At 30.2% G+C, this 12,465-nt stretch overlaps 1 protein-coding gene across 3 annotated transcripts in view; it reads right to left on the bottom strand.

Annotated features, from left to right (window-relative positions):
* Window positions 1-12,465, bottom strand: part of LOC130442652 (ecdysone-induced protein 74EF) — a 307,190-nt gene that overhangs the window by 33,336 nt on the left and 261,389 nt on the right. For all 3 annotated transcript variants that reach the window (XM_056776959.1, XM_056776960.1, XM_056776961.1), the window contains one exon: window positions 9,821-9,943. In XM_056776959.1, coding sequence (XP_056632937.1) covers window positions 9,821-9,943 — 123 coding nt within the window. The remainder of the gene's footprint in view (window positions 1-9,820; window positions 9,944-12,465) is intronic.

The following is a 12,465-nucleotide window of genomic DNA, read 5'->3' as shown; positions in this document are numbered from 1 at the left end:
TACCATTGCCACATGATCTGTAATACCAAAGAAATAGGAATGCGCTTCTATCGCGAACAGCTTTCGGATTTGGCTCGTCTTGAAAAATGCATATAGTTGATTGCTGTTTTATTTGCGTACACCAATTATTAGTGCAGATGTAACTAATCTTTGATATGAATCTCAATGCACCAGGAAAATATTTTTTACGATAAAATAATCCTAATCTGAATTTTTTTTAATGTCACATAATGATCATTAATCAGTTCAATTAGAGCATCAACGTTTTCAGGCACGACCACATATTTTGAACAGTATTCGTGGATTTTGTTTTGGAATGAACATCCGCTACATTTGGATTCTTACACTAGTCTTTCACAGTGCTAGAGGATGGAGTTTCATAGATATACAAAAGTATTAATTTGCACACGTTGAAAGTTATGAATAATAATTGCTTGACGTGAACTATTCTTTGCATTGGACACATTGTTAGTCCTTTCATATTACAATAATGAAAAACCTCTACGTTTACAAGCTTTGATTTTGTGAGTTGTAAAATTATGTCAAAACGACCTTAAAAAAAAGTTTAAAATAAGTTACATATAACTTTATCGGTCAATCGATTCATAAGTTTTAGACCGAACCGTTTGAGTAGCGCGGTTTTTGCTGAAAGGCAAATCTGTATAAAATGCATTATTGAACAGTAATTCAAGGTAGGTCACAATTACTAAGATTGTAGTCATTTATAAAGGTTATTAAAAAGACCTATAATAGTTAAATAGTGAATAACGGCTCCAAATATTAGCCAATATATTAAAAAAATAGAAAAAACAATACTATATACAATTAAGGGATCATACAATAAAAATTTTGATTATTTTGGATGCTGCCGTCATATGTATGGAATTAAGAAAAATAATGAAATACTTGGTTCATAGACAGACTACTGGCAATGAATATCAATATACCTTAAGTAACTAATAATGGAGTGCAAAATAGATGCAGCAAAGACAGGAAAAAATATTCATGGCAGAAGAATGTGAGAGGCTGAACTCAACAAAGTTCCTAGGTTTCACTTAATTTGCACAAAACAGAGAGGGATTTATCCAAGTTTTTCTACTGCCCTGTAAGTGTATTTTTACAACCTAAAGCTTGTATTCACAAGGATTTATAATTGAAGCTCATAAGCTGTTCACGCATTCCAAGTACTAAATGTATATATAAGCGTTTTCGTAGTAGGATTGTGGCAAATTTAAACACCCAAGTGTACAAGCATAAATTCAACAGTCAACATCGCTTTAACTGGAATATTAAAAAAGTTATATAACTACGATTTTAAAAGTCATCTTAAATTCTAGCGTGTCCGACTATGTTGCATTTCTATATTTTTGTTCCCTCAAAGTTGCCAAATAAAATAAATGTGTTTACTACAGATCCATATAATGTTTTGGTATTAAAATATTCATAGAAATAATTCTATCCTTATCGAAAGTCAAAATCTGAAAGATCTCTAGGTAGAAATACTATTCATCTAACTTTTTTATCACATTATACAAAGAACAGTAGTCTTCTTAGGTATGTAAAATGGCTTATCGCATTAAAAAGGTGTGAGACGGAACTCCAGGTATAAGGATCTGCAATATTTTCACAACAATGCAATTACAAGTAGCTTTACAAAAGATCTAACACCTGATAAGGATAAGGAACAATGATACTTGGTCCATTTTGACCAAAACAATGTAATAGATACCTTTTGTGATTGTTCTGGTCACATCCCTTGAATAAAATCGCAGTGAAAAGATTTGGTTCATGATTTAGGATATTAAAATGAGGTATTTAGTTTTTTATATTAAGTAGGGGGACATTACTGGTCATAATTTTGTACCAGAAATTTTTAGGAACAGGAAATTGAATTGGTACATTAGTTTTGTTAAGTTTTATTGGTTGGATAAATAAAATTGAGGAAATACACTGGACAGTAAATTATTTTTAGATACAAAGAATTATTAAAAAGCTATTTGAAGAAATGTAGGCTATCCCGACAATTTAAAAGCGATTAAAATTTTTGAAGTATATTATGGCAGTATCCCAAGTGATTCTCATACTTAAATATTGAATTATAAATAAATATAAATGATTTCAGTCTTAAGTCTGTAATAATTATGAAATGAAAAATATTACAATTACTTCTGTGATAGAAATATTTATTCAATTCAATTTATTCAGTTCAGATACCCAAATTTGATTTTCATATTTTTTTTGTCCGACTGTCAAAACACATGTAACCTCAATTGGTTTGTTGTTTTTCCATTAATTAATCTCGGAATGCTTTCAGATTTGCAGACTAATAAAAATTCAATTCCATGAGTAAAAACTTTACTTTTGAGGTCAGTTTTAAGGAAATTGATTGCAAAAGGGCCGAATTTCACTAACTAATGTTGAAATTACTTTGATTAAACAATTTAAATAGTTCTAGGACAAACAAAAATAAGTTAGCCTTAGACGATCGTTTGCTTGTCGAAACTCGTGCCGAACAGTGTTAAATGTTGGTATAAAGGCATAACCGACGGTTCCAGAACTATCAATTTAATCTTGTTTAATTAGAAATATTTCTTTTCCAGAAACTAATTAATTCCTGTTTATATGTTGGCATTGGTATCACTTTTTCTCCAAATATATCTACTGATCTCAAATTGAAAACTAAATGATTAAATTTTCTCGAAAAGACTCCGATAAGATAGATTAAGTAACAACAGGAAAATATTTGCAATACTTCAACTGATAATAACTATTCAATATTCTAAAGAATTGAGAAATATTGTGGAAAAATATATATTCACGTCTATTTTCTCCAATGTAAATCAAACCATCTGTCGATCTTCCTAAATATTATATTATTTCATCAAAAATGTCACCCTTTTTACCCTCACAAAATGTGATTACGCACCCACACTTTCACACATTGCACATTTTTCTTCAATAATACGTATTTCTTGAGCAGATGTTTACGAGGGTCTTTCAGATTTGCCTAATAACAGCGCAACCCTTTGGCAAACACGTGTCCGAAGGGTTTATTTTCCAGAAAAACATCGAAAATGCATAATCTGTTAGGGGTATTGTGTACATAGATGCAACCGCAAATGTGTAACAGCCCGTATTTATAAATAAAATATACAACGTGTTCATAAACTCTTCTACCAAAAGTAAACTAGATATAATTGTAGGTCCTGCTTGCCTAAATTACTTATATCCAAAAGATTTTTTAAGATGATGCTGTTGAGTCAGCTTTTCCAGCTTATTTCAGAAAAACCATTTCGTAGCAAATTCAAATATGGTATATTATACAAGCTTACATTTCGTAGAGTTTCTGGAGAATATTATTGCTATAGAAAATAAAAACATTCTATCATTTCATATTTTCCAGATATTCAGTAGCTAGTTATAGTTTGACAGATCTAAGACTTCTGCATTTCAATAGAAACCCTATACATGAAATTAGAACTTTAAATTCAATTATTACATGAAGTAGAATTCTACTTTACTAGTTTATTATAGACTCCAGTCATTAATTAAAGAGATAATTGGCAATTATTGTTAGAAAGTGATAAATAATCAGTTGAGAATGTATCAACAAAAACTAGCTGTAAAATAACACGGATGCAGAAAGTTTTTACTAAGTTTACTATTGGAAGGTTTCTTTTATTTATTAATATAATAAAATCAAGTTGATGAATATTCATTTTCTATTCTATAGTTATTGATATTTTTATTACTCAGTTTACTGTGGAATCATCTTGGAGTTAAAGATCTGTTTAATATTAATTCAGTGCAACGAAAAATACGAAATAAGACGAAAGTGGAAAAATATGTTTAAATATATTCGAATAATATTACTGAGTCAACATTATAAGACAACCATGTCAGTTCTTAAGAGATTGTATCAGATAAGACATGAGGTGTAATTGTGTTTTAATCAGAAACGATCATCATAAAGAAGACATTTCCAAACCAAATGTAATCTTGCTTACATACTTGTTAGACATGAACTGAATGCAAGTCTCCAAAGAAAATAATACAGCGTTAACTTCTATAAAAAAATCGACTCTTTCAAGGAGAAATTAAGATCATTGAACCAATGTACAAAAGTAATATTTTGGATATGTTTTCTTCTTTTTCTTTTTTGTTTTAATAATCAAAAAGAATTAGCAGCATCTAAATGAACTTTACATGTGCAGTGTTAACCCCAACAGCAAGTTTTGCTAATAGGAAATCTGGGTATGATCAATTAAAATCATTGCAAAAGCAAATTAAAAATTTATTTGTAATAATATATTTTTGTTTTCTTCAAATATTTGATAAATAACAAAATCAACGAGGTTGTTTTTGAAAAGATATTATATTAAAATTATCTTCATTATAAAATGGTTAGTGTTCTACCAAATATTTGCGGGAGACTACTTAATTTGAATGGACTGTCTATCGGATGCGATAAAATTAAGGTAGGGTTTGTAAAGCAAATAATATTTAACGTTCTCGATATCCACATTTTTGGTGCATTCATGTTGCTTCCCCAATCGCTGACAGTTTTAATTTATTTTAAGTGCTGATACAGCCCTCCAATCACACGATTTTTGTAAAATTGTGTCGAAGCTAGTATGGGACTTTCAATTCACTAAGTGCAAACAACAAAATTTCTCCAATGTTGCCACACTGGACTGCTCGGGAATGAACACGGTGATGGAAAGGGCAACTTCTTTCATAAGATCACAACCTTTCATAGATTTTCTAAGGAAGAGGATGTCAGAAATGTGGATCACGACACCAGATCTAAAATAAACGAGAAAATTTCCTTCTTATTGTAATAACTGGAATCAAAAGGTTCTTTTATTAGGAAAATATCAGTTAAGAAGAGTTACTGATATCCTCGCTGGACACTAGAGAAAAACGGAAAAACTCTTGGAAGCACTTTTCATTTCTACAAGAAAACAAAGGAAAGACTAAGGCTGCAGTACCCTATTCTTTAAAGCCAGAATTGGTAAGTCTATAGAAACCAAATTTTGTCAAGTCGTTACTACTCGATTAGTGAACACCTTGTGGAAAAAAATAGATTAATAGGTTAAATCTAAATGGCCTACGCAACAATAAGATACCATTACTTGGAGTAATGAAGCAAAATTTGAAGTGTGTGATAGTAGAAGTCCTGTCATAAGGGCTAAAGAAGAGTTTAGGAATGAAAAACCAAGTAACAGTTGGTAACTTGTAAACCTCGAATCTATTTGTGTGAAACTATATTATTGTTAAACATCGAAATCATCTTGATCTTTGGTGTTCCGCTCCCAAATAATTTTTACTTTATTCACTAATAGCAACTATAATTGATTTTCTGTTAAGTTTTGTTTGTTTCACCTGCATTTAATTTTTCAGCAGTATTTTTACATGTCGTCTAATTTTTGAAAGTGGAAGACCTGTTGCAAATCGTTTTAGTTTTCATGATTCAAGAGTAGCAATAAAATGATGAAAAAAATTTATAGGTCCTGTGACTTAATCCGACTGATTCTAATCATACACTCTACATATATCTCCATTAAAAAAATGTCAGTTAAGATTAAACAAACTAACATAACCACGGAAACGTTTTAACGGATTTTCACTATTGTCATTTATAAATAAACATTGTTTTGATTTGTGCTACAAGATTTGAAGGGGATATTTTCAGAATATTGTGATAATTTTGGGGGATACTGTAGTTAATTTAAGAAATTAATTTGATTATTAAAAGACAGAAGAGATCTTTCACACCATACTTTTATCTGTCATTCGGAAGAGCCATATATTCATGAAAAAAAAAAGTCAATTTATGAGTTAAATTTGACGTGTTCCAATATTTATTCAGTTTGTGTTTAATTCAACGGATAAAAAGTGGAATTTTTCAGGATTTTATTACGAAATTAGTTTTATAATAGATTTAACGGTTTCTTAGGGATTATCAAATTTCACTCTACACAAAGTCTATCAAAAATTCTTACAACGGATACTCAACTACTTTCCCACAGGGTATTTATCTAGTTTTAAGGGTTGTATCATCAAACCAGACATCCCTTTAGCTTGACCACTGGTCAACTAGGATATTAAAAAAAGTTCCTGTTCGAAATTTATAAGCGGTCATTTAAAAACTAGTTTTGGTCTTGGTTTGATGTAATTTTTCCGATAGGGCTTCTTTGTATTATAATTTTTGGAGACGACTATCCCTTCTCTGCGTACAAAGGGTGCATTTTGTGTATAATTTTTCACTTAAAAATGTTTAAAAACGGCTATTGGAATTGTGTTTTATGAATAGGGGGACGAGCAACAAAAATGTGTATGTATTTGCAATATGTTACCGGTTATTACTTGATAAACTTGATTATGCAGGTAAAAATTGGCATTTTAATTATTATTACTTCGAATAACGGGTTGTGGGAATATTGCAGAATACGTAAACCCCTAACAGGATTGTGATTGATTTTGTAAAAGTATTTATAGAAAGTGTTAATCAAATTCGAAAAAGACAAATGCAAATTGATTCTTAATTTTTTCCAGTTTTGTCTTGCTTTTGTATAAATTATCTCAATTACACCATTGATTGTAAGTGAATGTGGGCATGGATCCTTGTAATTACTATAACTACTGGGTGCTGCACATCTGTTGTCTTACCTATCATACATTTTTTAACCACACCTTTTGCTTGCAAGTTTATTTCTATTACCCGCTCCAGACTCTCGCGAGGCTCTCGACACGTGTCTAGAAGAATGACAGGAGTGCTTAGCTCACAGCTCGATAGCGCTAGTATTGCAAGAAACGTTTCCTATCGTGTAGTACATTCTTGTAGACAGCCATTGTAATTTTTGCCAGTTCGGAACATTAGATTTGTTTTGACCGCGATTCTTGTTTTTGAAAGGGAAATTGCGCTGCGAAATCAAGAAATCAAAGATCGTTTGGATTCTGGATATTGTGACGTAACTCTTCTCCTTCGATGGAGACCGTTATAAACTGATTTAAAGTGTTTCAATATGCTCGTCAGTCAATTTTTCATGAGCCACGTTCAGGTGCCCCGAAAACAGCTACGACGTTCTCGAAAGAAAGGTGATGGCCATCGTTTTATGGTATTGTCAAGGTATGACCATCGATTACCTGGAGGAGGACAATACGACGAATGGAAGGAGAAAAAAACTCCTATATTAGCGAAGGGAAAAGTTCATTTTTTCCATAATAACGCTCATCCCACATGTTCGCTCTCGCCACGGTCAGATTGGTCGCATTGAGCTACGAACTGATGCCCCATCCAGCATATTCTCCAAATTTGACCCCGTTCGACTTCTATTTGTTTCAAAACTTGTCAATTTGAGTACGTTATCTACTTGACAAAGTAGGAGAATCGCTGGATCTAGGGTATCGAACTTTTTTGAGGCTAGTACTTATCAGAACAACCTTGCATAAACTTCATTACGAAAGATATGTTTGTCAACTAGTTAATAGTAACTCTATTCGTAATAATATTAGGAAAAAAGAATTCTTTATTCATTTCAAAAGGCAACAAATACAAAATAAGCTGTAGTAAAAGTCATCACAAACGACTTTATAAATTTCAAAGACTTTTTCGAGGCCCACTTTCAGAAAGATGGTGTTAAATTATTCAAAGACACAATATTGATCTTGCGGTGTTCTTCCTTATTCAAATAAAAAGGTGCGACTTAATATTTTTGTTGTGCAACTTCAAAAGGGTTGTCTCGATTCAATTGAAGCTTTGAGGACAGCTGTACACATTCTACTACCCTGTATTGTGCCAACTCTCAAACCCCGATGACCAAAATATACGGTTTCAATGTACACAACTACCTTTATAAATTAAGGAGATTAACCATTTTGGATAGTTTACTAAAAGGCCAAACTTTTCCATCCTTTACTTATAAATGATAATTTCCATTTACAATTATTACATAATGAAATACTACAACATATAATGAATTTCTGATAAATCTTGTTTCTATTGTCATGACATACTCCAAAAAGAGTATTATAAGGACTCAACGGAGGATATCTGCTGCGCTTTATTGAATATGACACAGAATAATTCCGAATAGCTAATATATTTCTTTACATTTCATATCTAAATATGATTTTTTTTCTTTGTTTGGTAGTCAAAGTGATACCCAGATATTTAGGCATTATTTAGGGCAATAGAAATATGTTCATTCAACTTTTTCACCATCATTTTGTAAAAGTATAGAATACAATACATATTTTTGCATTTTCATTACCTACTGTCAAATAAATCGTATTTACAAGTGATGTGAGTGGAAATGAGTTAGACAAGTACGTCCATCAACATAAGAGTAGATAAGAATGTCCAAAAAATGAACAAACTTGTTCATTTAAAATATTCAAGAGCTTAATCTAGGAAGGGATCGGAAGAATAAGCAAACAGCTTTTTTCATCTCCACAACAGCTCATCGTACTACAAATTGCTTTCGAATCGTTACTTTCGACTGCTAGAATTGTTGAGGTCTATCCACAACCGCCTTAAGCACTAGATGTAGTACTATGCGATTTCTGGCTCTACATAACAATGAAATATGTAATAAAAAGAAGAAGAAAGTTCTTAAACGAACCTGTATTGTCATTAAGATTTTCAATAGCAAACATTTTTCATTCTCTGCCTCGTAAAAAATTTATATTTTCTTTAGTAAAAAATCTGAACTTTTAGTTTGTAAAAATCGGCGTTTTGTTTTGAAAACTAATCAGAGGTGTCTAAAATATTAACTTGTTTTTAATTATCAACATGCTTTTTAAAACCGAGTATATCTCGTTGTAGACTGTTTCTTTTAATTGGACCGAAAGTACCTTTCCGTGTAAAGTCTTCTTAATATTTTTCTTGTGACATCAATAATTGGTAAAGCTGCACGATATAATTTAACCTCGACAATGGCCAGAAAATACGAGCAAAAAATTACGTTATTAAATTTCTAGACATATTTCATCACTAAATTAAATATTATAAGTAATTATTCCTCTTTATTTTGAATAGAAACCCCGTCCTGTTCAATTCCGAATATTTAGCCTCGTCCTGTGCTTTTCTTCACACGCTAAGCTTTAGTTCTGATATAATCTTTTTGGTGGTTTGTCTAGTGGTCACCGGTGTTTTATTTCTGGTTTTTTAACCACTTTGCCCTTCTGTTTTTGGGTGTTATTCTGACTTCGTTCACGTTCTCTAACCTATCTCACCACATACTGCATTCCTGATTCCTGATATTATCTTGTCTACCTTGTATATTTGAGCAAACTCCTTTAATTGTTCTTGAAGTTTTCCTTTCAGTCGTTGTCATTATTCTTCTTTATATATAGGATATAATATTAAATAATATTAAATAGATTAGGGCTCCTTGTTATATCTTGGTTTAACATTTCCTTCTTTGAAAAGTCCCATTTTGGCTTAGATCCTTATTATATTTGCAGTGTTCAGTTCTTTAATATTTTAATGATTACATTCTTATAATAAGAAATTCATTTTAAAAAATATTATGGGAATAAAGAATTTTATGACTCTGTCAACGCCTGGTCTGAAAATATTTTTAAATTTCTTTAATTTCTTATTTCTTAGACCTTAAGATATGTTTGTGTTTCTAAATGTCCTTGATTTTAGGTCTCTTCTGTTTTAAAATTAGTTTTTTTAATAATATTCGAAAGATAGATAAAAATTGACGTTTCGGATTCTTGTAGACTTTATCAAAATATTTTTATCTAATACCATCATGCTAGTTTTTATAAACTTTAAGTATTAATATTTATTATAGATTTTACGTACCAGTGGTTGTTGGATACACAGATTTTCGTCGTCCATATTCACATAAACTTGGATGTTGTAGATCTGTCCTTTGTCTTGAAAGAAGTTGATGAAGTTGGTTGTAATTATTTTGTTCTTTATCAACTGAAAAAAAAACAATAATTAATTTTTCTTGAATAATCAGCGTTCGTGTCAAAATACAAAATTATAAAATATTGTAGTTGATTGAATCCTTGTTTAGAAATTACTCATATGAAATAAAACTAGTACGTTGAAAACATTAATAGACTTTCAAGCACTTTATTCAAAATCCTACATATTATTTTGGATTATATGAATAATAGATAAACGAAGTTGAAATTTTACATTTTTTGCAACGTTTAAAAAAATCGCGCAAATTCGAACTCACTTCTTAAACACAGGTGGAAATTTGTTGTAGAACCAAATAATGAATGGATATTTTGTAGTTCTTTCATAAAAACAACAGCTGAATATGCAGTGATATTTCTCTGCAAAGAACACCACATAAATTTTTAATTTTCAACACTTTTTTATTCAGTGCAATATTTTTTCTTTGATAAATTGAATAAATTTAGTGCAAAAGAAAAGTATCTGAGTAAAATTGAACCTAAACAATATATATTGAGGGTAAAATGTAAAAAGCTGGAAAGTATGTATTTGTGCAAAAATATCTATTTTCATGTTGAAATTTAGTGCTATTTTCATTATTGTAGCTTTTTTAATCACAATGAAATATTAAGAACAGAAAATACATCAATATCAAGTAAGTGTTTCAAGTTTGAAAAGGATTTGAGGTGTTTAAGTACCTAAAAATTCAAATCAACTGTGTCTCGAGGTTATAAGTTTACACGTACTGCTTGGAAACTTAATGAAAAAGAGGTGGTATAATTATCACAAAAGTTTGAAAATAATCATCCATTACTGTTAAATTAGTTGATGAATATATACAGAACCGGACTCAATATTTTTCTCTTATTTTTTCTTTATAATATGTCATCGTTCCATTTCTTTTTTGAGTGTTCTATTAATCGTTGTTTCAATCTCCCTTACTGTTTTTTATCCTCGTATCAGGTTCTGTTGTTTTTTCTGATATTTCAAGTCTCTATTTGACATTTCTAGATCTTTAAGTGTGTCATGTATCAGAATAAGTAATATCAGGTCTATTTGTAGAATAATATATATTATTGATTGTGTTTTGGATGCATGTTAATAAATAATTGATTTTTTTATAGAATTATTCGATATTATGAGCTAATTTCATTATTTATTAAATATAATTATATACAACTATAACAATTAATTCTTACCATATAAATATCAAAATTTGATCCTCAAGATATTTATATTTCAATCCATCTACCAAAAAAGATCAGTGATTATCAGTTTCATATTGAACTAATCAAAACTGTATTAACAGATAATAATTATCCTGAAAAAAAGGATAAATAACATATTCAAAGGAAGGATAATCAAATTACTTTTCCTTATCAAATGTTCACGGATTTTCCTAACAGTTATCAACAATGTCAAATATACAAAAGGGTATTTTTGAAAAATATGCGTATACAACGAAATGCAAAAACCTTCAAATAAAAAAGACCCAAGCAATTTGAGTGAAATTTATAATTCTATTTCATAAATTTCAATTTATCGTATTGTATTTTGATAATTTTTGTATTTCATATAGTAGATAATCTACTGATTTATTCATAATAGTCAATTTCACAAAAAATTTTGATAAAGACCGAAACTAAATCAAAACATCGAGAATAATTTGTATATGATATTTAAGTACACGGAGCAATAAAAATTAAATTATTAAAAAATCTGGATAATAAGCAGGACGATAAAAGATAAAGGAGAATGATGTACAAAAATAAGTTGTTAAGTGTGTTAATGCAGCAGGACATAAGAAGCTGGGTAAAGGAGAAGAGCAAAAAATAAGTGAATAGTGGAAGGAGCAGTGTCAAAAAAAGGTCCAATAGAAAAGTAAGTAAAGTAAAGTACTACTGAAATGCAAAGAAGTGAGAAAAGAATGCAAAACAAAAATAAGAAGAGTTATTCGACAGCAGACAGATGAAATAATGAATGAATAAGAATAAAAAAAAACAAAGCAGAAAAGAATAAGAACGCAAAACAATACTAAAAGTGAAAGAACGTTTTGAAACACTATTAGCGGCAAACGAAGAAAATCGAGACGAAAAGAATGAAAAAGAAAATGATAAATTATCACATAAGAGATCATGAAAGCGTTCAAAAACCTGAAAGATGGATTTGATAAAATGAGTGTAAAATTATTAAAATTTTGTGCAGAAGAGTTGCTGAAGTCCGTTGCTGAAGAAATTATGTAGGTATGCCAATGAAAAGTACAATTATTAAATACGCATAGAAAAGATAAGTTATTATCAAAGATTTACAGAAATGTAGCTGTTGAACAAGCTGAAAGTGTAAGAAGATAGGGACTGATCCTCCCCAAAAAGACTACAGAAAACTTGAATGAGCGGCTAAATTCCACATAAGGAAACTTTGTGTTATCGTATATTCCCAAAAAGATTGAATAATTGGGAAAAATGAAGTATATTTTCCAAGTACCCCTCATCTATGCAAAAGTCATATGATAATTTAACTCAAAAATATTTCATGGT

This window comes from Diorhabda sublineata, chromosome 4 (genome assembly GCF_026230105.1).
Source record: "Diorhabda sublineata isolate icDioSubl1.1 chromosome 4, icDioSubl1.1, whole genome shotgun sequence".
NCBI classification, from domain to species: Eukaryota; Metazoa; Arthropoda; class Insecta; order Coleoptera; family Chrysomelidae; genus Diorhabda; species Diorhabda sublineata.
The sequence above is the reverse complement of the archived record's forward strand: the minus strand, read 5'-3'. Positions and strand labels throughout refer to the sequence as shown.